Below are 23677 nucleotides of genomic sequence, written 5' to 3'. Positions count from 1 at the left end.
CACTTGTCGTAATGACTAACTACTCCTGACATTTTGGAGATGTTAGCTCTTTATACAGTAAAGTTACAGCGGGATACAAATAACATCAGGCTGATCCTGCCACAATTTGTTCCCCCTGTCTAAATCACGGACAAACAGGATCCCACAGCTGTTTATGTTTTTAAACCCATTTTGCACAGAGAGGCATTTTTGAAAAATGTATTGATAGCAATGTTGAGGGTAAAATAATTACACTGTGATGCCTCTGCCTTTGTAAATAGAGGGACAGTAACTGCGTGTGTGTATGTAAGTGTGTAAAACCTGAAGACACAGACAAAATTAGTTAATTAATCTGACTATCTGCAATTCATCTCATGTAAACAATAACGTGGCGCACAGCGTGATGTGACAAAAGGCACATACCTTTGACGTTGTGTGATGAACTCCTCGTCCACACATAAACGCAAAAGAGGAGTTTTAAAAATCTCAGTTTTCGGTGATTCGAAACGCCGTTTACGCGTGGATGAAACAGCTGTGTTTTCAAAAGTAGGTGCGAACGTAGCGTAAAAGAGTTAGTAGTTTGTTTTCTTACTACCTGTAATTTTTTGCAGATTACTTGTATTTGCTCAATTGTTTGCTAAATGTTTGAGGTGTGAAATAAACCGCAATGGAGCAGAATATGGGTGTGCGTGGTTGGAGGATGTGTTAGTGCGTGTGCGTGTGTGCGCGCGCGGGGGGTGGCATTTTTCTTGTAAAACAAAGGGGGGCCTAGCAAAAAAAAGTTTGGGAACCACTGGACTGGGGTACAAAGTTAAAACACAAGTTTCTAGATTTATATAAAACAACATTAAAGAAACAAGGAAAAACATTTGAATTAAGACAGAAAATTAACTTCAACCATCATGAAATGTAAGATCAGGGTTTCTCTGATACAGTTGTAAGAATTAATGCTGAGAGTTCTTCCCTGGTCAATGCCCTGTTCCAGGAAGCATGTCCAATAAACTCTGAGTTTAAAAAACAAACTCTGAGATGATTAACTCTGTAAGCCTGAGTTTCCTGTTCCCGAACAGTTGATCAAAGTTCAATCAACTCTGAGTTAAGAGTGTGTGTGAGAAGAGAAAGAAAGGTATGGAGCTCAGATACCATAAATTACCATGAGTAAATTAAGAGCTGAACCTCCATTTTGATGGAGTAGTTTGAAAAATACCAACACGTGTCAGCGCTGAAAATAGTTATTTTAAAATAACAGGAGAGGAGAAATTCATTTTCTTGGTCTATTCTGTCATCATCATCATCGGATATTATAAAACTTCATGTAATGTATAGCAACAACTTTTTATACTTCCCATGGTCATTATTTACCCATGAATTAACATATATTACATTAAAATGATCTGAAGTTGAATTTGAAATCTATTCAGGGGTAACCCGATAGCAGCAAAATGACAGAAACTGAAGATAAAAATCGAGATAAACAGATCAGACACAGTTTACTGATGGACGTAGCATCAGATAGCAGCACACAGAGTCAAGTCATTTTATTAAATTACAAAAAATGTTTTTGCCACAATTTGACAATTTCATTTTTTAATGAAATGAAACATTTCAAGCCAGTATTTCATGCATTGATGGGCTGTAGCAACCTCTTTTTTTCTATTGAGATTTCCATAAAAGAAAACAGTAGAGGCAAACGTTATACGCTCGTTTTTAGTGTCATTTTTGTGGTGACCAGGTAGCAGGTATACCAACATCTTAACATCCTCATTTTGTTGTGTCATTTACAAACGCCGTCACGGGAATTTAGGCCACATTGCTATAACGACCCCACCCAGAGTAGGTGGTACTCCAGCGTAATGGAAAAAACACTGAAACCAAGTCGAGTCGAGCAGAGTGGGTACTAGTGAAAAAGGGCTATATGATACCCCAGTGAGATGGATTTGGGTTAGTGTGAATGAAAAATGTGTTTCATTTAAAGTCACAGACTTTAAATCTACCTTACCTTTAAATTTACCTTACCTTTAAAATTACCTTAATTTACCTTTCAAAACATTGTTTGAGATTATTATATGACTGAGTCCTGTGAGTCTGTGAAATTTCAGAATGAAATGTTCAAAACACAGACAGTCTACTGTGTGCATTTCAAACCTGACTTTAAAGTATAGCTAATCCTGTGCTCTATGGGTCTAAAACTTTAAAGAGGACAATGACGTACTACAAAAATACAATAATGTACTCAAAGTTGGCTCTGCTAAGTCAGAGTTGGAAATACAGAAACTAAATTAGTATATGCTACTATATGCTCTTATTCTCAGCTCTTAATAAATCTGCAATAATCGCTGTTACAAAGCAACATCTAACTGACAATTTGTAAGAACAAACTTCCAGCAGATTAATGTGCGTTGTTAACAACATTATGAAAGAGGAAATTAACTGGAGTGTCAGTTGGCAGGTTCAGGTGCAGCAAATGGGAGGAGTGACTATGAGTTTCTTACACAAATTCATAGTTTGTTTAAGAAAATCTGCTGAAATCTGTTAGGTTCAAAGAGTTTCTTAACCTGGTGAGTGACACTGAGTTAAAGTTAACTCTCTTTCTCTCCCTCATGTCAGGATTAGCAAACTTGCAGTTGTTAGTTAAACCTGCTTCCTGGAATAGAACCCACATAATACTGACCTGAATATGATTCATCTTTTCACTCAGGTGTTGCAGTGGTTTGACTTCTGCTCAGTGTGAGCTCGACAACCAACACTCTATTATGACTAACAGCTGTCCCACATGTTCTAAGCTTTAAACTTTTAATCAGTATGAATTCTCATGTGCTTCTTTAAGTGTGTCGTCTGGCTAAAGGTTTTCCCACACCTGCTACAGCAATGTGGTTTCTCACCTGTGTGAATTCTTGCATGAGACTTCATTCCTGATTTCTGATTGAATTTTTTCCCACAAGTGCTACAAGAATACGGCTTCTCGCCTGTGTGAGTTCTTACATGAGTTTCCAATGCTGATTTCTGACTGAAACTTTTTCCACAGATCCCACAAGAAAATGGTTTCTCACCTGTGTGAAATCTCATGTGTTTTATGAGTCCTGATGAGTCAGCAAATCTTTTCCCACAAGTTTTACAAAAATACGGCTTCTCACCTGTGTGAATTCTTACATGACGTTGCAGCTCTGAATTCTGATTAAATCTTTTCCCACAGGTGATACAAGGATACGGCTTTTCACCTGTATGAATTCTCACATGACGCTCCAAATGAGACTTCTGAACAAATCTTTTCCCGCAAGTGATACAAAGATATGGCTTCTCGCCTGTGTAACGTCTTATATGATTATCCAATGCTGATTTGTGGCTGAATCTTTTCCCACAGGTGCTACAAGAATATGGTTTCTCACCTGTGTGAACTCTAAGATGTGCACTCAGGTGGGATTGGAAGTAAAATGCTTTTCCACATGTGTCACATTTTAGAGACTTTTCCCTTGTGTCAGCAAGTCTGAGACGTCTCCTCCTCTTTAGTGCTATATTTCTAGCTGATCCTGAGACTACATGCTTGCTTTCTACTTCAGGACAGCTGTGAGAAAGGAGCTGCTCACTGTTTGATTCCAGTTCACTGTGGTAACTTTCCTGATAAACAAGGGTGTCCATGAAGGCATCAGCCTCCTGCTTCAGTCCAAGCTGCTGTCCTTCCTGACTGCCGCAGAGTTCCTCCTGTTCATTTTTAATCTGTGGAGGCTCTGGGTCGTCTTGGTCCAGACTAGAGTTCCTCTCCTGGTTACAGACCTGCTGACCTCTGACAACCTTCTCCTCATCACAGACATGCTGCTGTTGGAGGTCTGAATGGACAAATGAAGAAAAAAATAGTAGAAAAACAAAAATTTGAGAAGATATAGTATAAGCTGAACCATTAGGAGAACTCTACATACTGAACATGTGGCTAATATTGAGCAGTGAAACTTAAAGTGAATGCACTGATTCAAATTGTTTTTTAGTTTTACACCCTTCAAAGATCAGCTTCGTGGATGTCTGTGATGCTGTATATGAAATATAAAGATGCTTGTGTGTTTTCTGTTAAATGAACGCGGATGTGTGGGTACAATTGTATCCTGCTAAGTAGAGGTGAGAATGACCACAGGCTTCATAATGCTATTTTTATTTACTTTTTGCAACATGAATATTGGATATTGCAATAACATGTATTACAGTTTAACACAGTTTTTCAACTGCGATGTATGTTCTCAAACCTTTTCAGTATCCGTTTTATTCCAAATAAACTCCTCTCACTACAGCTATTATTATTATTATTATTATTATTATTATTTTCTTTCAGCAAAATGAGATTGCCAAGATTACCAACACTGTTACTAAAAGCTGTTATAAATGCTGCCAGACAAAGTCTGTCTTCTATCAGTCTGTGATTGAATGGCGTCAAGTTGACAATTAACTGTGATATATCATTGAAAATCACATGCCTAATCACTGTCTATGCAGACAGCAATTCTTCTTATCCAGGGGAACACTAAGGCATCCTCAAGCCAGCTGTGAGATGTCATCTCTCCAGTGCGTCCTGGGTCTGCCCCAAGACCTCATTCTGGTGGGTCATGCCCAGCTCCTTTTGATGTGGAGGAGTAGCAGCGACTCTATACTAAGCCCCTCCTGGATGGCAAAACTCCTCACCCTATCTCTAGGAGAGAGGTCAGTGACCCTATGGAGAAAACTTATTTCTGCTTGCTTTTATTCGCAATCTCATCTTTTTTGTCAGTACCCAGAGCTCGTGACCATAGGTGAGGGAGGGACATAGAATGACTGTTTTACTGTACGTTCTGCATTTCTTTAGTCTCCCAATCTGTCAATCTCTCGCTTCCCTCATGAACAAGACCATGATATATGTATGAACTCTTCCACTTGGGCCAATAACTTGTGCTCACTCAGGCTGAGGACCATGGCCCCCAGATTTGGAGGTACTAATTTTCATTCTCACAATTTCACATTTGGTTGCGACCCACTCCAGTGACAGCTGGAGGCCACCATCTGATTAAGCCAACAGAACCCCATTATCTGCAAAAAGTGAGATTCTGAAGCGACCAAAGTGGAGGCCTTAAGCCAGCTGGCTATGCTTTTAAATTGTATCCATAATAATTCTGAACAGACTCGGTGACAAAGGGCAGCCCTGGTTTAGTCCAACATCTACCAGAAACGAGTCTGACTCATTACCAGGGGTGCAGATAACTGGTACGCATGTGTGACAAAAATTAAGAAGGCGTAGTGACACTTGTGTTACCAAGTGCCTTTGGCGTACTTGACCATGTCATTTAACCTTACACATTTTGCTTGTCACCACCTAAATGTCCAAAAAACAACAGACAATAAGTAGCTTCTTTGGTGTTTCGCCACCAGCTAAGAAATGCTAACCAGAGCCAGTGCTGAAGAAAATACTTTTTCAGAAAAGTTGCCACTGTGCACTAAAATGTGGTGAAAGATTTGCCTCTCTCATCTACATCTAAGAGACAAATCAGGTGCATTTTTAAAGGCCCAAAGAATTGTAACCATCCTTTATTTGACAAATGTGAAAAGGGCAAGGAGCACATGAATGTGGTGCGAGTCATTGCTAATAAACAAGCCATCCGAGAAGATATGTGCAGTTGCCCCCTTAACAGATGGCAAGACAAGCGAAATGACGAACAGAGGTAAGCCCTGTTTAATATTTTTCTCCTCGCTTCCACAAAGTTTAACACACACATCCTATGTCTTCATATCCTTCTTTATTGAAGCAGCTAGGTGTAAACGTCAGACGTGCATGTCATTCACTTGAAGGGGGCACACAGATCATGCAGAGCATTGCTCACACCATCAGCGGGGAGTTATGAGCCAAATTGGAGTCTGCTGAATTTGGATCTGAGGACATCACAAAAAACGAGAAGGAAATTGTTTACATTGTGTCCGTGTCCAACAACGGAGACTTTCTTGGACTGACTGCACTGGGTGCTGACCGAAAGACACAGGCCATAACAGATGATTTGTGAGACTTTTCCAGGACACAGGCTTGGATGACTGGACAACAAAGTTGGTCGTTGTGTGCACAGGCTGTCAACATGGGTATGTACAACAGCGTCGTGCTAAAACTCTGGCAACTTGCTGCAGTTGCACATACTGGAAAATTGCATAAAATCAGCTGAATACAACGTTCCTTACTGAGAGACATTTAATCGCTCTGTGGTCAAACTGCTGCAGTTTTTATGCAAAAAGGTGGAGCAAAATACAAAACTGCACTGAAGAAGCTGCGTGACAAAAATGGGATCCCCTTTGTGAAACTGGGCGAGTTTCATAATATCAGGTGGCCTGCATGGACGCATGAAACTGTTAAAAATATTATCAATTGTTAGCCATTAAAATGCAACTGGCTACGAGTGACAACAGTGATTTGTAGCATACATGCTTAACATTGGCAGCATTTTAAAGACCACAACCATTAGGTTTCAGAGGGAAAAGCGGATCATTGGAGAATGTAAGGATGAACTCATCGTGGCCATTGGACAGTTTATCCTTCTGCTTGATAGTGATAGGCCACTATAGGGCACACACTGTTTCTAATGCTCATGCTGACAGACACAAGCAAAGTTACCCGGGGGTAAATCAGATACGACTTCCTCAAGTCATGCAATCATTTCTTAGTATTTGATCCTTCAACATGGCCTTAAGAAAGCAAGTACTCCACAGTTTCAGAAACACAACAGTTTGCAGGATTCTCAAGAAATACGAGGTCACCTTGCAGCTTGACAAAGACACTACTGTAACAGAATGGATGTGATTAAGGCAGGCAGGGAAACGCATGGGAGCCTCTTCTGTGTATGACTTGGTCCATCTCTTGGTCCTTACCTGAGTAGATCACTTGAAAAGTTATCTGCACCCCTGTTTATTACCAGCTAACAGGTGTGCAGGTCCCGTACAGCTTCTAACACGGGCCATTCATCCATATTCCTGAAGCAACCCCCTCAGGACTTTGAGCCGAGTCCCCTCAAGTGGTGCTTATTGACGACGACTCATTCAGACTGACTGCAACATGTTGGCAATCTGTCTGGAGAGTGTCTCTAAGCAAGAACACAGCTTTTACTTGCAAGGGTCCTACAACCTGTGTGAGAGTGACTGCAGTTAGCGCATGTTCAAGGTTTTCTGCATGTTCCAAAAACATCACATCTCTTTGTTTTTTCATTGATTTTTAGGAACGATGTACATCTCAACTTTGTTTCTGAAGATGCCTGAAAACAAGGAGTAAAGGCAACGTTACCCCAGTTGGGGCAGGGATAGCTACTCAGCTACCCCTTAGGTACCCTTGAGTAAGGTACCGTCTCTACAAATCCTTGATTCGCTGAGTGAACGGGTTAAATGCCGAGGACTAAGCAATTTCCTACAGGATTAATACAGTATACATTAGGGGTGGGGGAAAAAATCGATACTGTGTAGTATCGTGATATTTTGTTTGCTAATAATGTATCGATACAGGGACAGCAGAAATCGATATGTTGTTACAAAAAAGGTTTTTGTGCTCTGACTTCAGAGCATGTTGATCCTTTTTCTGAGCAAGAATCCTGACATTCCTTACTGTCCAAATGTGTTTAACTTTTTTTTTGGCAGCAATAAACATGACAGTTTACTTATTTTAATTTAAGACATGTTTTATTTTAATTAAGTTTAAAACTTTTTTATTTAATGTAAAATTATATTTTGTTTTAATTTACTTTCAAATTCTTCAGTTGCTGAATGGGCTGCATAGTTTTCATAAATTGCATAGTTCAGAATAGCTATAATTGTACCAGATGGTTGCATTCAGTTAAGTTGGACTAGACTGTAATACAAACCGTTCAGTTTGTCAACAATAAAACTGACTGAAATGAGAGAAAGACTGAGTGTGAGACTTTGATATTAGATAAAATGAATATTGATAAAGTTTACCTTTATGTACAGAATCTGAATATCGCAAAATATTTTAAAAAATTGCAATAATATCGTACCGTGCGTTAAGTATTGTGATAATATCGTATCGTGGGATGTGTGGTGATTCCCACCTCTAGTATACATAGATTTAGAAAAGTAACAACCCTCTCTTGCCAAACAATGTTAGCTCATTATGTTTTTTGCCTTAAAAAAACAAAGTGGATGAAATAAAAATTGATTTCAACTAAATAGAGACAAAACTGAGATTCTCCTGTTTGGAAACAAAGATCCATGATTACAACTTAATTCACATCTTGAATCTATAGGGCACTGAAGACCTCAACCTGGTTGGAAAATTTTGGTGAAATCATAGATGAGGAATTTAGTTTCACTGACTGTATCACAAGGCTGTATCATGGATATAATTTCTGTCTTTTTTCTGTTGTTTTTGGTTTTAATTTAATCTTGTAAACCAACTTGAATAACTTATTTGTATTTGAGAGGTAATATACAAATACATTTCCCATAACAGAAAGAGATACATTCATGCCGCTTATTAAAGTTGGACCTTGAGGAAGAAAGGATGCCCAGGTATAAAATCTTCATGCAGAAGAGATAAGTGGTCCTTCCCAGTTCAAAAGACTGGATCTAAGGCTACGTTCACACTGCAGGTCTTAATGCTCAATTCCGATTTTTTGATCAAATCCGATTTTTTTGTCTGCTTGTTCACGCTAAAAAAAAAAAAAGTGACATCAAACACGCTCTAGTGTGAACCCTCAAAGCGGCCAGCATGCGCAAAAGAAGACGTCACACACAACACGCTCTGTTTAGACCCAGAGCAAAAGTATTGTTTGGCTGTTTCGGACTTTACGTTTCCCAATTTTGCTTTAAATTATAAAGTTATTGTGTTATTTACATATCGCCTAATAATGATCCTTATTGCTGTTTTAGAGGAGCGGTGCTTCAAAGGATAGTTGCAGATTTCTGTCAGAATCTGCAGATTATACAGTACAAATAAAATGTTCACGTTTCTCCAACATTGTCTTCCCAACAGTTTCTCTGGATGGGCAGGAAGCGTTCACAATGTCTTCTCCGGTGCTGATAATTGGTATCTGTCTCGTGTCAGTGACGTACAAGACGGATTTCATGCGACATGACCGTTCAAACAGCAGTCGCTTTCTAAAACATCAGATACGTATCGGATTCACAGCCACATATGAAAGTGACCCAGATCTAGGGTTGCAAAATTCCCGGAATTTTCAAAGATGGAATCTTTCCATGGGAATTAACGGGAATCTATGGGAATAAACGGGAATTAACGGGAATTTATGGGAATAAAGTGGGAATTTTCAAAATTGAAGGTTGGCTCTTCTTAGGGAACTTAAATATAGTTGAGGAAAGTATATTTTAGCATAATATTGACAAAAACAAACAAATGCAATTCAAATACACTTGAATATCCATGCCATTCCTTAATCACATGTACAGAGCACAAGCTTGCTGCATGGCTATTGAGACCACCTACTGGCACTGTGCATGCCTCCATCACATGTACACATGGACCACACTTTTGAGCCTGAAGGACAAAGAGTATTAAAGGCACACATTTGAGCCTGTGGACTTAACAAGTGAGGTAAGTTTTGATGATATTATGGGAAAATATATTCATTAAATGTTTAAATTGTGAATATCACATAAAATGTATTAATCTGGTAGATAGCAATCTGATAAGATGCTAAATAAAATGCTAGCATCTGTTAGATGCTAAATAAAATGCCAGCATCTGTTAGATGCTAAATAAAATGCCAGCATCTGTTAGATGCTAAATAAGCCATAGCTAGTATAACATAAAGAAGATGCTAGCTTCCTCATTTGGTTGTTTTGTTTTGAAGATCATTCCAGTTGTTTAGCTAGCCTTACTATTTATATCTGTTTATTATCATATTGCAATTGTATTATTACGATCTCTTGCATTGCATTAGCATTTTTACAAGCTCTTGTTTTATTTTACAGAAAAATGCCACGTGCGCTATCTGATGTGTGGAGACATTTTACACCAGCTAATGTACAAGGGAAATCTGTATATATGTGTAAGTATTGTGATAAGACGTACGTGAAGAATGCCACAAAAATGCAGCAGCACATTGCAAAGTGCAAAAAAATTCCTCAAGGCCCAACACATGCAGCAGCCAGGAGTTCCACTCAAGGGGAAAATTAATCTGTTTCAGCTGTATCAGAGTCAGATACCCACTCATCAGCTCCTGGTCCCTCTGGCATCAGAGGATTCTTTGATTTTATGGATGACACTAGCCAGAAAAACGCAGATGAGTGTTTCGCTCGTGCAATCTATGCAGCTGGCTCACCCCTGATGCTGACATCCAATGTGTACTGGAAGAGATTTTTGAATGTTCTCCGACCAGCATACATTCCCCCAACCAGACATGCATTGTCTACTCATCTACTGGATGAAGAGTTCAGTCGAGTTCAAGCAAAGGTGAAACAGACCATTGACCAAGCTGACTGTATTTCAGTCATCTCTGATGGATGGTCCAATATCAGGGGACAAGGAATTATTAACTACATAATCACCACTCCTCAGCCTGTGTTCTACTAGAGTGTAGACACAAAGGAAAACAGACACACAGGCCAATACATTGCAGATGAGCTAAAAGTGATCATCAATGACCTTGGACCAGATAAGGTTTTTGCACTGGTCACTGACAATGCAGCCAACATGAAGGTTGCCTGGGCACATGTGGAGGAGACCTACCCTCATATAACTACTATTGGCTGTGCAGCCCATACACTAAACCTTCTCCTAAAAGACATAATGGCACTAAAAACAATGGACACTCTGAATAAGAGAGCGAAGCAAGTTCTGAAATATGTTAAAGGCAAACAAGTAACTTCCGCTACATTTCTGTCAAAGCAAAAGTTAAAGAACAAGAGTACTACACTGAAGCTTCCCAGCATAACGCGATGGGGTGGTGTTGTTATCATGTTTGACAGCCTTCTGAAGGGAAAGGAGTCTCTGCAAGAGATGGCCATATCCCAGTCTGTAGGCATCGACAGTGACATCAAGAAGGTCATCTTGGATGATGTGTTCTGGGTATCTAGAGTATCTAGCAGTCAGAAAATCCTCAAACCTATTGCAGCAGCAATAGCGAAGATAGAGGGGGATGGTGCCATCTTGTCAGATGTCCAGTGCCTTTTTGCAGAACTCAAAGAAGAAATCCAGACAATTCTGCCCACTTCCCTACTACTGAAAGCAGAGGAAACGGCTGTGGTCAAGTCATTGGAACAGCGGAGGGAGTTCTGCATGAAGCCAGTGCATGCAGCAGCATACATGCTGGACCCCAAATATGACAAGGGCATACTTTCTGGGGAAGAGATCAACGGTGCCTATGCGGTCATTACAGCCATGTCTGACCACCTGGGTCTCGATAAAGGCAAAGTTCTAGGCAGTTTGGCAAAGTATCGAACAAAGCAAGGCCTTTGGAAAGGGGATGGAATATGGCAGTCATGCCAGCACATATCTGCAGCCACCTGGTGGAAGGGACTATGTGAATCTGAGGCCCTTGCACCTGTAGCCTCCATTCTCCTCCAAATCCCACCATCATCAGCTGCCTCCGAGCACAACTGGTCACTGTTTGGGAACACCCACACAAAGGTTCGCAACAGGCTCACAAATGTGAGAGTGGAAAAGCTGGTCGGCATTCGGGCAAACCTACGGCTCTTTGAGCCTGACACAGAGCCATCCTCAACAAGGCTGGAAAGTGACACTGAAGAGGAAGACTCAGAGTTGGATGCTGAGGAAGTGGACATGTTGTTGGATGATGATGAGGTCCAGGAAGAGTCTATTGACTGAGCAAAAATGAGAAAAGAGGACTGCTTGAAGGAAGATTTGCATGTTTAATGGGACGTTTTGGAGGATAAGTGGCATTTTTCATTTAACCTTTTGAATGGGACTTTGTGGAGATTTTTGGACAGGGGGCATTTTTGAATGAGCGGGGTTAGGGGATGGTAATATTGAACTCAACATTTCTGTTTTTATTCATCCATGAAACAAGTTATTGAAACGTGTTCTATTCTACTGTACTTACAAATAAATCTGTTTAAATATCTGTTGAAAACATTTCGCATGGAGGTTTTCTTATGATTTCTGTTTATATTTATGCTTGGAAATAATATATTCCCAGTTAGTTCTCCTAAATTCCCATTAATTTCCATAATTCCCATTATTTCCATGGACAGTTTCCAATATGGAATATTTCCAAAATTCCCAAGCTTAACTTACCATGGAAATTTACCGGAAACTTTTCGGAAATTTACCGGAAATTTTCCGCCCCTTTGCAACCCTACCCAGATCGGATTTGAAAATATGATTGGATATGGGTCGCAGAGGGTCAGAAAAGTCGGATTTGATGCGCTTTCGCCTGCAGTGTGAACGTAGCCATAGAGTTCACAGTTGGTAATTCCAGCAGAGACACCAGGGGCATCTGTTTAAAATGTGCTAAACAAATAAATTTCCCTTAACAGAAAGAGATGCATTCATGCTGCTTATTACAGTTGGACCTTCAATTCTTCCTGTGCCTCTAAAAATAAATGTAACTTTAAACTCCAATTAGGATCCTACATGACTCATATTCATTGTTATTACGACAATCAGTTTTACATACCTATTCTGTGTAACTTTATCTCAGGTTTGCAGATGGTCCCCAGCAGTCTAATCTGCTCTTCCCTGGACCAGACGATAATGCCTTCATCTTGCTTCAGTCCAAGCTGCTCTCCCTCCTGACTGCTGGAGAGCTCCTCCTGTTCCTCTTTAATCTGTGGAGGCTCTGGGTCCTCCTGGTCCAGACTGGAGTTCCTCCCCTCCTCTTCATTGCAGTCACGTTGTCGTGGGAAGTCTTAAGCAACAAAGAAGTACAGAGTCAAGGTCACAACTGTGATGAGTTTTCACAAATATTTTACAAATGTGTGTCAAAGCCTGAATAAATAGTGATAATTTAAACACACATTTTTACAGAGACAGTGAGCCAGGGCTCTAGACTAACTTTTTGCCATCGGCGCAGCAGTGCATCTTTAAAAACTTAGGCGCACTGGCACAAAAGTTAGGCGCACTCAAATTTTTCAACCACTTAACACCGCAGTTTTACATGTGCACTTTTTTGGGGGGGAAGTTGCAGTCCATACAGACAATATTCATTTCTAAATTATTAACTAACAATCTTGTACTTAAAGTGCTTTGGCAATATTGTAGAAAATGTTAAACTTAATCATCATCTTGGCCTCCTCTGACGACCTGTTTGTTGCTGTCTGCTGCTGAAAGGCAGTGGGGAGAGTGGACACTTGGGCAGTGCATTTTTTGCAGCATATAATGTGCTTTCTGGATACACTGTGCTTTTTCAGCGTTCAAAGACAGATGGCACCATGTCAGAGCTGGCTATGAACTTCAGATGGATCAGGCCTTAACTTAACAAAAAAGTTATCAATAGTTCTTTTCATCTTTTCTTATTACCCACAGCTACATCCCCTTCTTTCGGGCCTCACTAGGGCTGCGTATCATCATCACTGATTTCTATAATCCATTCGATTCAGGTTCTCAAAGTCCTGATTTGATTCAATTTAGCCTCAGACAGTCAGAAATATTATAATTCTGATCATTTATCAGTACGGATACATGTGACTTCATCAGAATTGTGAACATCACAGCAGATGCTTTTGTGTCAAAGTAACTGAGAATAAAACACAGAAAAACATGAAGGAGATTTTTCTGGCCTGGCTTTTTATAGCAGATAACCTTAAAAATATTCTATAATTTTGCATAATTTTAAGAAGTTTACATTTCTTCTGTATTGAACAGCAAAAATTAGGCTTTAAGTGATCGCACCACTGAAAATTTTGGTCGCATTTGCGACCACATTGCTCGCACTCTAGAGCCCTGTGAGCTCAGATCACACCATCACTGGTGTCACAGTTGTGTCAATCAGATTAAATAAAATGTGTAAATATTGAAAAAATATATAGTCTTGTGGTTTCTAGTCAATATGATATCAAGTTTGATTCAACAAGAAGAGGTTTTAATTCACAGCGGTGACCATGAACATGCACCAGTCCAACATAGTCCATCACTGGACACTGAACCACAGCACTGATAAATACCCAGTTTAACATCTTCTAGTAAAGCCACTGTATCTTCAATCGGACCCTGAGCACTTGTTTTCACTTAGGAGACACATTTAGACATCATACTTTGCTTCAGTGATTGTTTTCTTGCTTTTGCTGCAGATGTAAAGACATTATTTATAGAAGTATTTGTAACATGGACAGATTTTGTTCTGATACTTTGGAGAGTCTGTCACTATGTTTTTTCACTTTGAGGCTGTTATAAAAAATAAATGGAATAAACAGTTGGTGTGGACGCTCATCTTCATCAATGTTAGTCAGCAGACAGTTTTCACACTGTCTCATTAAGAGTGTGTGTGCTCTTCCTCAACTATCACCGTTTGCTCCTCTGAATTCATCACCAAAGTAACAGCTGCCTGCTCTCAGCTAACATCAGCTTAGAGAAATCCTGGAGATGCTGATAAACTTTCAGATTTATCACCAATCAACTAAATACCGAAGAATCTGAGCTTGAACAGCACAGAGTTAAAAACATGTCCATACCTATGATGTGTGAGTTTCTGTCGGGTTTCCGGCTGATATCCAGCAGTCTGTGCTGACGGTTGATCTCCTCCTCATACTGGACGATGGTTTTTTGAACCTCTGAGAAGATTTCTTCACAAACAGCAGTTAGTCTCTCCCTGATGAACTCTCTCAGATACTGAGCTGAACTCATCGCTGCTTCCGCTGAGGCTGAGCGGATCGATACAAGCATCGACACCGGTATCAGATGGATATTAACGTCATAAGATCAGTACTTTAGTTTGTGTTTTTCCTCTAAGTTCAATCAGCTTTATCAAACAGCGGCCATGTTGCGGACGTACTTCTCGCTCCACCCAGGTCCGCCGTGAGTTTGCGCTCGTGCGTCACGTGACTCAGGGAGCCACGCCGATTTGTTGAATGGTAATGCCGCGTTCCAGATGCCTCGGATCTCGGGAGTTACGTCACTCCTGAGTGAGAGCATTCAGATAAAACAGAATCAGTTTAGCAAGGTAGAGCCATTCCAGTGTCGATAGCAGTAAGACCTGATACTTATTTGTTGTGCTTAAAAACACATTCAGTGATAGAGCCTGTTCACTTCTCTGCGTATGACTAATTGAACGAGTTGCAGAGCAGATTGAAAGTTTACAGTTCTAATTTTGTTCACATTCAGTCCCGCCTTCTTGGATTGTTAAATCGTTTATGTTGGTCTACTCTGACTTTCCAAGTGTGAAATCCGATGTAAGGGGCCCTCCACAACACATTTCCGACAGAGAACTCGGGATTTCCGACTTTAAACCTATGCACCATGTCCATTATTATTATTTATTCATCAACAACGGCGGCTCGTGAGTTGTGTCTGCATCCTTCAAATGTCTATTTCGGAAGTGAATTATTAAGTAAGGGATTCCATGTCACTCAGTTATCTAGTTAATATAAATGTAGCGAAGGGTAAAGCGAGGCTTTGTGAAACACTGTTTCCATTCAACATTAAAAACACGAAACTGTGAATGTAATGAACTGTGTGTTTCAGTAATAATATTTTCCAATGTTGTGTTAACCTAAATGACAGCCACACACACACATACACACTTTGTGGATTTGAATGTCACCTACTTTTAGGTAGGTTAAGCGTAGACCTTAGTAACCTGCTTATGCTTAGGTAAAGTGAATAACAGAAAATTAAGTAAAAATGAATACATTTGTCATATGCAATTTTTTTTTTCAAAAACATTTTTTGGGGGTTGAGCTATTCTACAGTATCTACCTCTACAGTGACATCGGCAGTAGGGTACTCTGGGTTTGGCCTTATTGTTTGTTATTGTTACTGAAAGAACAAACAAATATATTATATATATATTCATGGTTGCAGTTTTCAAAAAGAATGTTATTATTAAGCTTCATTGCAGCACATCAGGCATGACTCATTTGCAGTAGACATTTAAAAATTTGTAACAACTCAAGGATTCAAATTCTTGTGACATTTTTAAAGATTAGACCTCAAAGACATTGCATTTACTTTGAAGATCATAAACGTCAGGGGCAAAAAGTGGTTAAATGGGTTGATCTAGCCTTCAGATTTGTGTCACCAGATGTTTGCACCTCAACCCCACCAGGGCCCTATTTCAGGAAGCTGGTTTAGTGCAAACTCTGAGTAAGTATACCCTGAGTTAACGAAAACTCTGGGTTTTCGGTTTCACAAAGCGAGTTTAGATTAATCCTGAGTGAGTCACTATGACGACACACTCCGTGAAGCTAACCTGCCCCCTAGCAGGTTTACTTCAACTAACCCTGACTTTCTCCGCCTCTGTGTCGGAAACCTGAGTGTAGGAAGTGTCAGACATGGCGTGCCCCTTCCTTGAAGAGCCAGTAGATGTTGAAGCCCAAATTCTCCGCAGAGCTCTCCGCCGGGAGAGAGTGATTAGAGCGCGTTTGGACATTTTATCATTTCCTGATGATTTTCTGTGTGAACGTTACCGTTTTTCAGCACAATCTATAATTTATTTGAATAACATCCTCAGGCCTAATATTGCTCATGTGACACATTGTGGACATCCTCTCAGTTCTGTACATATTATTTGTATCGCACTTCGGTTTTTCTGTATAATATTGGTGACGCTGAGCACGTTTCCAAGGCTACCGTCTGTCGGGCAGTCAGGAATGTTACAGTTGCACTGAAACGTCTCCTGTACTCGTTTGTGGTGTTCCCATTATCACAAATGTGGAAGCCAACTGCTCAGCCTCTGTGGGTGGTGGTGGTGGTGGAGGACCCCCACCTGTTTTTCGGGCCTCCGCTTTTTTTCTAGTGGCCATAACGGCTTTCTAGTGGCCATAAACCGGCTTCCTGAAATAGGGCCCAGATCTGTGAAATGTGTGTGGATTTGTTTGAAAGTGTTCCAAACTTGAAAATTTTTTATTAGCTTATTAAAACCTTATTTACTTTTTGAATTGTATTTTAGATTTTTATAGTAGAGATTATTTGAATATAGAACTTTTTATCTTTTCACGATGAATTAGTACATTTTGAATTTTTTCTTTTTTACCAAGTGCAATAATCACAATATTGTTTTAACATGTTTTTATCTTTTCCCTATTCACCACACTTCCTCAGTATTTTTGTGTGTTTTTGATATCAATTGTATTATAAAAAATGATGATGACTCAAATTCTTGATACTTTTCAAAAGTCCAGACCTCTAAGATGTTCCGTTTAGGGTCATATGTGATCAAGAAAACCAACAATCTTCTCTGTCTATTTGACTTTAATCAACTCTGCAGTAGCTCCAGCAGAGAAATAAAGACAAATAATAATAATAATAATAATAATGGATTGGATTTATATAGCGCTTTTCAAGGCACCCGAAGCGCTTTACAATGCCACTATTCATTCACTCTCACATTCACACACTGGTGGAGGCAAGCTACGGTTGTAGCCACAGCTGCCCTGGGGCAGACTGACAGAAGCGAGGCTGCCATATCGCTCCATCGGCCCCTCTGGCCAACACCAGTAGGCAGTAGGGTAAAGGGTCTTGCCCAAGGACACAACGACCAGGACAGGGAGCCTGGGAATCGAACCGGCGACCTTCCGATTACAGATGCGCTTCCCAACCCCCTGAGCCACGGTCGCCCAAAGTTCAGCATAGAGCGGCTGAGTGAATGTGGTCTGGACTCTGTGGAGGAGAGTCATGGTTTCAGAGACGCTGTAGAAAGACAGAATACCTGCTCTGTGATCCAGGTACACTCCTACTCTGGAGGACCGAGGACCTGAGAGATCAGTTTGGACTTTGTTGTGATAGAATGAATAACTGGTGTTTTCACAAAGTAATGCCCAAGATTTGTCATTCTATCCAAATACACATTAATTTATACTCCCTGCTCTTTTGATATTCTTGTATGAGACTGCTACTTCTATTCCTCTACCGCTCCTCTCCACTCTACCTGATCATAAAAGGTGAATCTGTCTGGATGATCAGAATAAGACTGTTGTTGTTCCATAAATGTTACTTTTCTGTTCCCCTCAGATAATAACAGATGTGTGTTTGCTGTGTTTGGATCCAGCGTGATTTCATGTGAATATTTTAAGAATCCAGCTCTGGTCTTTGGCTCTGCTGGTGACAGTAAAACATCCTCTTCAGTGACTGTCAGTGAGATGTTTGTCCATTCCTCTCTCAGAATGTCCTGTAGTTTATCTCTGGTCTCCGACACAGCTGCTGTCACATCCTCAAAGTAGCTCAGAGGACGAATATTGATGCTGGATGAGTGTGTAGACTCACTGAGTGCTGACAGTGAGGGGTAGTTGTGTAGAAACTGGTTGTGATCCTCTGTGTGAGAGAGCTGCTCCAGCTCGCCGTCTTTCCTCTTCAGCTCAGCGATCTCCTGCTCCAGCTTCTCCTGAAGCTCTTTGACTCGACTCACTTCAGTTTCCTGCTGGGATCTGACCTGCTGCTTCACATCAGAGCTTCTTTTCTGGAGGAGACGGATCAGCTCAGTGAACATCTTCTCACTGTCCTCCACTGCTTTATCAGCAGAGCCATTGATGGCCTCCACCTCCTGTTGAAGCAGCTTCACATCTTTCTCTCGCTCCTGGATTCTCTGCTGGATGTTTAGTCGTCTCACCTCGAGCTCCTTCTGCTTCTCAGTCCTTTCTGCTGCAGCTGGGACTGTTTCATGGCCTTTATGATGAGAGCAGATGTTCTCCTGGAGCTTCTTGGAGGGGGCCACCAGCTTGTGTTTCTTTAATGGAGCTGCATCATAGTGAGGTTGGAGGTGTTTCTCACAGTAAGAGGCTGGACAAGATAAACAGGACTTGATAGCTTTCAGTTTCCTCCCAGTGCAGACATCACAGGCCACATCTTCAGGTCCAGCATAGCAGTGATCAGCTGGAGCAGCTTGGAGTCCAGTCTTCTTCAGCTGCTCCACTAAAGCTGCTAACATGGTGTTTTTCTCCAGGACAGGCCTCTGTGTGAAAGTCTTCCTGCACTGAGGGCAGCTGTGGATTCCCTTCCTGTCCTCTTCATCCCAGAAACTTTTAATACAGTTCCTGCAGTAGCTGTGTCCACAGGGAATAGTCACCGGATCCTTCAGTAGATCCAAACAGATGGAACAAGAGAAGGTTTCTCGGTCCAGCTGAACTCCTTTCTGTGCCATTTCTCCTCTCAGTGTCAGTGACTGTGTGAGTTTATCTTCGTAATAACTGAAACTAGTCTGAGCTCTGATCTCAACAACATGTTTCTGCAGTGAATGGAGCCTGTCAGCTCTTACATGTCACCACATGTTGGTTACACCCATCTTCAAAGTGCAAATCTGAAGGGGAGGGAACGAGGAAACACGTGGACAGAGAGGAGGTGCTGTGTGCCCTTAAGGTCCCACAATGACCCAAGGGTCCCCCGACACAGAGTAACATAGTGTACGCTGTTAAGTGCCAGGAAGATTGCCAGGATTTATACATCGGGGAAACCAAACAACCTCTGGCGAAGCGGATGGCACAACACAGAAGAGCTACCTCTTTAGGCCAGGACTCTGCAGTCTATTTACACCTACAGGTCAGTGGACGCTCTTTCAATGATGAGGATGTACACATCCTGGACAGGGAGGAACGCTTGTTTGAGTGCGGAGTCAAGGAGGCCGTTTACGTGAAAAGGGAAAGACCATCTCTGAAACGAGGAGGGGGCCTAAGGGTACTGTTGGGTCTGTTTCCACAAACCCTGCTAATTCTAGAGACTTATTCATCATGAAGAAAACAAGACAGTCGATCGATCCATTACTTGCGCAAGGGAGGCCTCTCATCTGTGTCCAGCACGACAAAGACCCCGATGATGGCCTCCTCTCGCTGCCTTTTATTGACAAACTTCAAACAATAGTTTACAAAACACCTCCCCTTGCAACCCCCTTTGGTTACAAAGACAAGGACTGTATGTAAATGTATACACTGAGTGTGTGTGTGTGTGTGTGTGTGTTATGTGAGAATGTGTGTGCGTGTGTGTGTGTGTGTGTTAGACCTCCTGCTGACCAAAGGGTCATAAACCCAGGAAGCTTACATCAAAAGAATAGGATGTATCTACAATAAAACATTACAGCCCCCACCAGAACCTCGAGAATCTGGGGGGAAGGACAGTGGAATTTCTTTCATCAGAGTTAAAACACTGTACAAATGGTAAACATAAAAATGACAAACATTTAACAATTTAACTCTAACAGGTACATCTTTCGCCATCTTACAATGCTGTGATTGCAGCCATTCCCCAACTCTCTGTGAATGGTACTCATGGTCATTGATCAACTGTCTTTGATCAGTGGGTTTTGGTCAGTGGTTGTTGATCAATGGCCACGAGACTTTGCATAATTATGATAATTAGTATGCATGTGGGATTGGGGGGGGGAGAGGGGGTAGAAATGACTGAAAGATTAATTGGCTCTGTTTTGAGTTCTCTTCAAAAAAAAAAAAAAAAAAAAAAAAAGAATGACTTCATATAGGGAGAAATATATATCACATGTGCAGGACACCTTAAACTAGTTTTTTTAATTAAGCAGCAAGGCAGAACAAAATCAGGGCTGTATCAAGACACGAGGACTAAACCCCAATTCAACCAGACCCTGAACTGATCCGGAATTAAAACAGGACTACAACAGTTCAAAATCAGGACTACTGAGGACTTAACCAGGACAGAACCAGAATCAGAACTAGATGATAGCAGCACTAAAAATCATCATAGACCTGCACTACACTTGTTTTTAATTCTACCAAAGTCCACTATTTAGTTTGAGAAAAGTTTATATAATTATTTAGCCTTGTTGTGCAAACAAGCCTGCATAACTTAATAAATATAGAATTTGAAAAATAACAAACCTAAAAAGAAACACTAGGTACGAGATACATGAGGACCTATGATACGGTGATACTTTTGGTAAACAACCATTTGACTAACATGTGTGTCTCACCTGCTCTTGTTCCCTCTCTGTTCCTCTCTCTCCCTCTTTGTGCTGACAATCAAGCCAAACACCAACATCATCAAATATACAGTTGAAACCAGATATTTACACTCTTCAGATAAAAACACAAACACTTTTTTAATTGTAACATCAAATCAGACTAAATGTTTATTTATTTTTTTAGATAAATCATATTATCATAAATATTTTAGATAAATATAAAAAAAACATATTTGTTAACTTTAAGAGTAAAGAGAAACTATCTGTATTTCTTAATTGTAAATGGCACCAAATTGTATTCAAAATTGAGCCACACGGATAGAGCTCCACAATTCTTTTCCTGGTGTTTTGGTTGATATCTCTTGATTTTCCCATTTTGTCACGGCTGCCGAGGCGAGCCGTGTGGAGTTGGAAGGACCCAAGATGCAGGCAGTGGATGAGTTGCTGGTGAGGTTTATTTACAGAGGTGTAGTGGCAAACAAGCAGTGGGACATAACAAATAACTGAAGACACCTAAACTGGGAGAACTAAAAAAAAATAACAGACCTGGGAGCATACGACAACGGGATGAGACGCAGCACGCAGCGCGCCGCAGCCGAGGAACAGGACACCGTGGACCACAGGGTGACACAGACGAACCAGCAACAGGCAGGAGAACACACAGGGCTTAAATACACACACCAGTAATCAGGGGATGAGAGACAGGAGGGCAACACAGCTGGGAGGAATCGGAGCTGACGGGACAGGGGAAATGTAAACTGAACACACTCACATCAGACAGAGACCTTCATAATAAAGCAGGAAACTCAAACACGGGGAACCAAGAAAGACAGAACTAAACAGACAGCTTCACAAACAAACGGGTTGACATCATAGACAGACAGAGACACAGACGCAGACTCAAAGGCAGACCAAATATAACACATAGAACTCAAACAATCATCATCAACTAGAAAATGATAACAAACTAAAAGCGCTGGGTCACCGACCCAGGACCATGACACATTTCAAAGAAACAGGCTCTGTGTTTTGCCTTATATGCACACAGGTGTGCCACCAGTTTACTCACATGGACTCTACAAACCTATCAGAAGCTTCTCAGCTCAGAATGGAATCGTCTGCAGTTTTCTTATCAATTAACAATAAACTTAGTGTACATGTGCTCCTAAATTTGATGAAAGTGATAAAAATAGACAGCTCTGTCTCTCTTTATTCTGACATTTAACTAATTCAAAAGATATTTCAATATTTATTTATCCAAAACAAAACAAGTTTATTCTAAATTGATGTTGTAAAGTAAAAAAATGTTCTTGTGTTTTCCATGAAGTGTAAATATCTGGTTTAAACTGTGAATATCCTGCTGTGTATTGAAATTCCTCTTGTTTTGCATAGAAATATATTGAACAACATACAAAGCATAATATATAAAATAACATCTACCTGAGTTTTTTCTTTGAAAGAAGCCCCTTATGTCCATTCTTGTATATCAGTACATTACTGAAACCGATTTATTTAGCCGTTTATTTATTTATTTAAACACACACGTAAACTAAGACTCTCTAAAGAAACAGCATTGTTGTTGTTCGGCTTTTCATTTCGCCATTTGTTGATTCACTTGAAGAGCAAGTAACGTAATATGGGTCAAGTGATCAGTTTGATATCAATCTTTTGTGATGCACCGTCATATTTACATTATTTGTACAGTACGAATGATTTGCTTTGGTACCTGGTCAAACTTCAGTTCTCCTCTGTCTGCCTGGCTGCGTTACTCCAACAGCGCACTCGCAGGCAGCAGCTGCCCCGCCCCCTCGCTTAGTCGCTTAGTGTCTGAGCTCGGATCATACCTGTAGAATGACCACTCAGTAGCTTTCTTATGATGCTGCTTTATTGAACGTGTATCCAGCATGGGTTATAACAGCACAACAATGGGTGTGGCAGCTAAGAGTGCACATAGACAGCCCTGCCACAAAGCATGTCATGGTGACGTAAAGCTGCAACGCCCACCTGCTCAACACAGGCAACCCAGTATATGACCCCCCCCTCCCCCCACCTTTTCATGTTATTTCCAATAACAAACCCCAAATAGAACAGCAACGACACAATGATAACATGTGACACTATAATAGCCTCTGGGCGGATCTCTTAAGGACCAGGCACAATTGGCTTACTGTCAGCCTGAAGAGCAGTGTCCACAAAACAGGACTTATTAAACATGTTAAACCTTTAAGGTAATTAGCTCAACCAGGTAACAGCAGCATTGGTTGCAGCTCAAAACACAAGTGCAAAACAGCAACAATACAACATTCCCACTCCCCAGTCCTTCCTTCCCTCCCATTACCCCAGTGTCTACAGATCCAGCCTCTTGACTGGCTTGCGTACCCGGCTGTACCTCGTACCCTGATCCGGTACGTCGGCGTGAGTGGGTGCAAGGGTTCGGGCCAGACTAGGGGCCAAAGGTGGGGTCTCTGGAGTGGACACACCAGTGCACTGAGATGGCAGCTCCTCAGTGTCCACAGTGGGTGTTGGAAGTGGTTGTGGCATAGCCCGTGGAGATGGTTCGAGGCGGAGATGGCGGCGGTTCCGTCGCAGCACTGCACCTTGGGGTGTGGTGACGAGACCTCGGAGTGACACTCTCCTTGGAGATGATGGCCGGTGTTGCCCAAGCCTTCTCCTGGTCCAGCTTAGTTAGGACAGCATCCCCT

General features: G+C 41.1%; 2 protein-coding genes across 3 annotated transcripts; one reads left to right on the top strand and one right to left on the bottom strand.

The window, feature by feature from the left end:
• Positions 1–1502: 1502 nt before the first annotated feature.
• LOC101480398 (uncharacterized) lies at positions 1503–14913 on the bottom strand. 2 transcript variants are annotated; one of them, XM_004576139.4, is made up of 3 exons: positions 14572–14913; positions 12579–12809; positions 1503–3803 (listed from the first exon to the last, which is right to left on the bottom strand). In XM_004576139.4, the coding sequence occupies exons 1-3, from the start codon at positions 14780–14782 to the stop codon at positions 2773–2775; spliced, it is 1473 nt and encodes a 490-aa protein (XP_004576196.3). In that variant the 5' UTR covers positions 14783–14913; the 3' UTR covers positions 1503–2772. The 2 variants fall into 2 exon arrangements, with proteins under 2 accessions (XP_004576196.3, XP_076738512.1); XM_076882397.1 differs by lacking the exon at positions 1503–3803 and adding an exon at positions 6095–7096.
• LOC143416794 (uncharacterized) lies at positions 9140–12032 on the top strand. The gene is made up of 2 exons (XM_076882410.1): positions 9140–9532; positions 9913–12032. The coding sequence occupies exon 2, from the start codon at positions 10634–10636 to the stop codon at positions 11765–11767; it is 1134 nt and encodes a 377-aa protein (XP_076738525.1). The 5' UTR covers positions 9140–9532; positions 9913–10633; the 3' UTR covers positions 11768–12032.
• Positions 14914–23677: the final 8764 nt, after the last annotated feature.

The sequence above is a fragment of the Maylandia zebra genome, linkage group LG3 (genome assembly GCF_041146795.1).
Source record: "Maylandia zebra isolate NMK-2024a linkage group LG3, Mzebra_GT3a, whole genome shotgun sequence".
Taxonomy (NCBI): domain Eukaryota; kingdom Metazoa; phylum Chordata; class Actinopteri; order Cichliformes; family Cichlidae; genus Maylandia; species Maylandia zebra.
The sequence above is the reverse complement of the archived record's forward strand: the minus strand, read 5'-3'. Positions and strand labels throughout refer to the sequence as shown.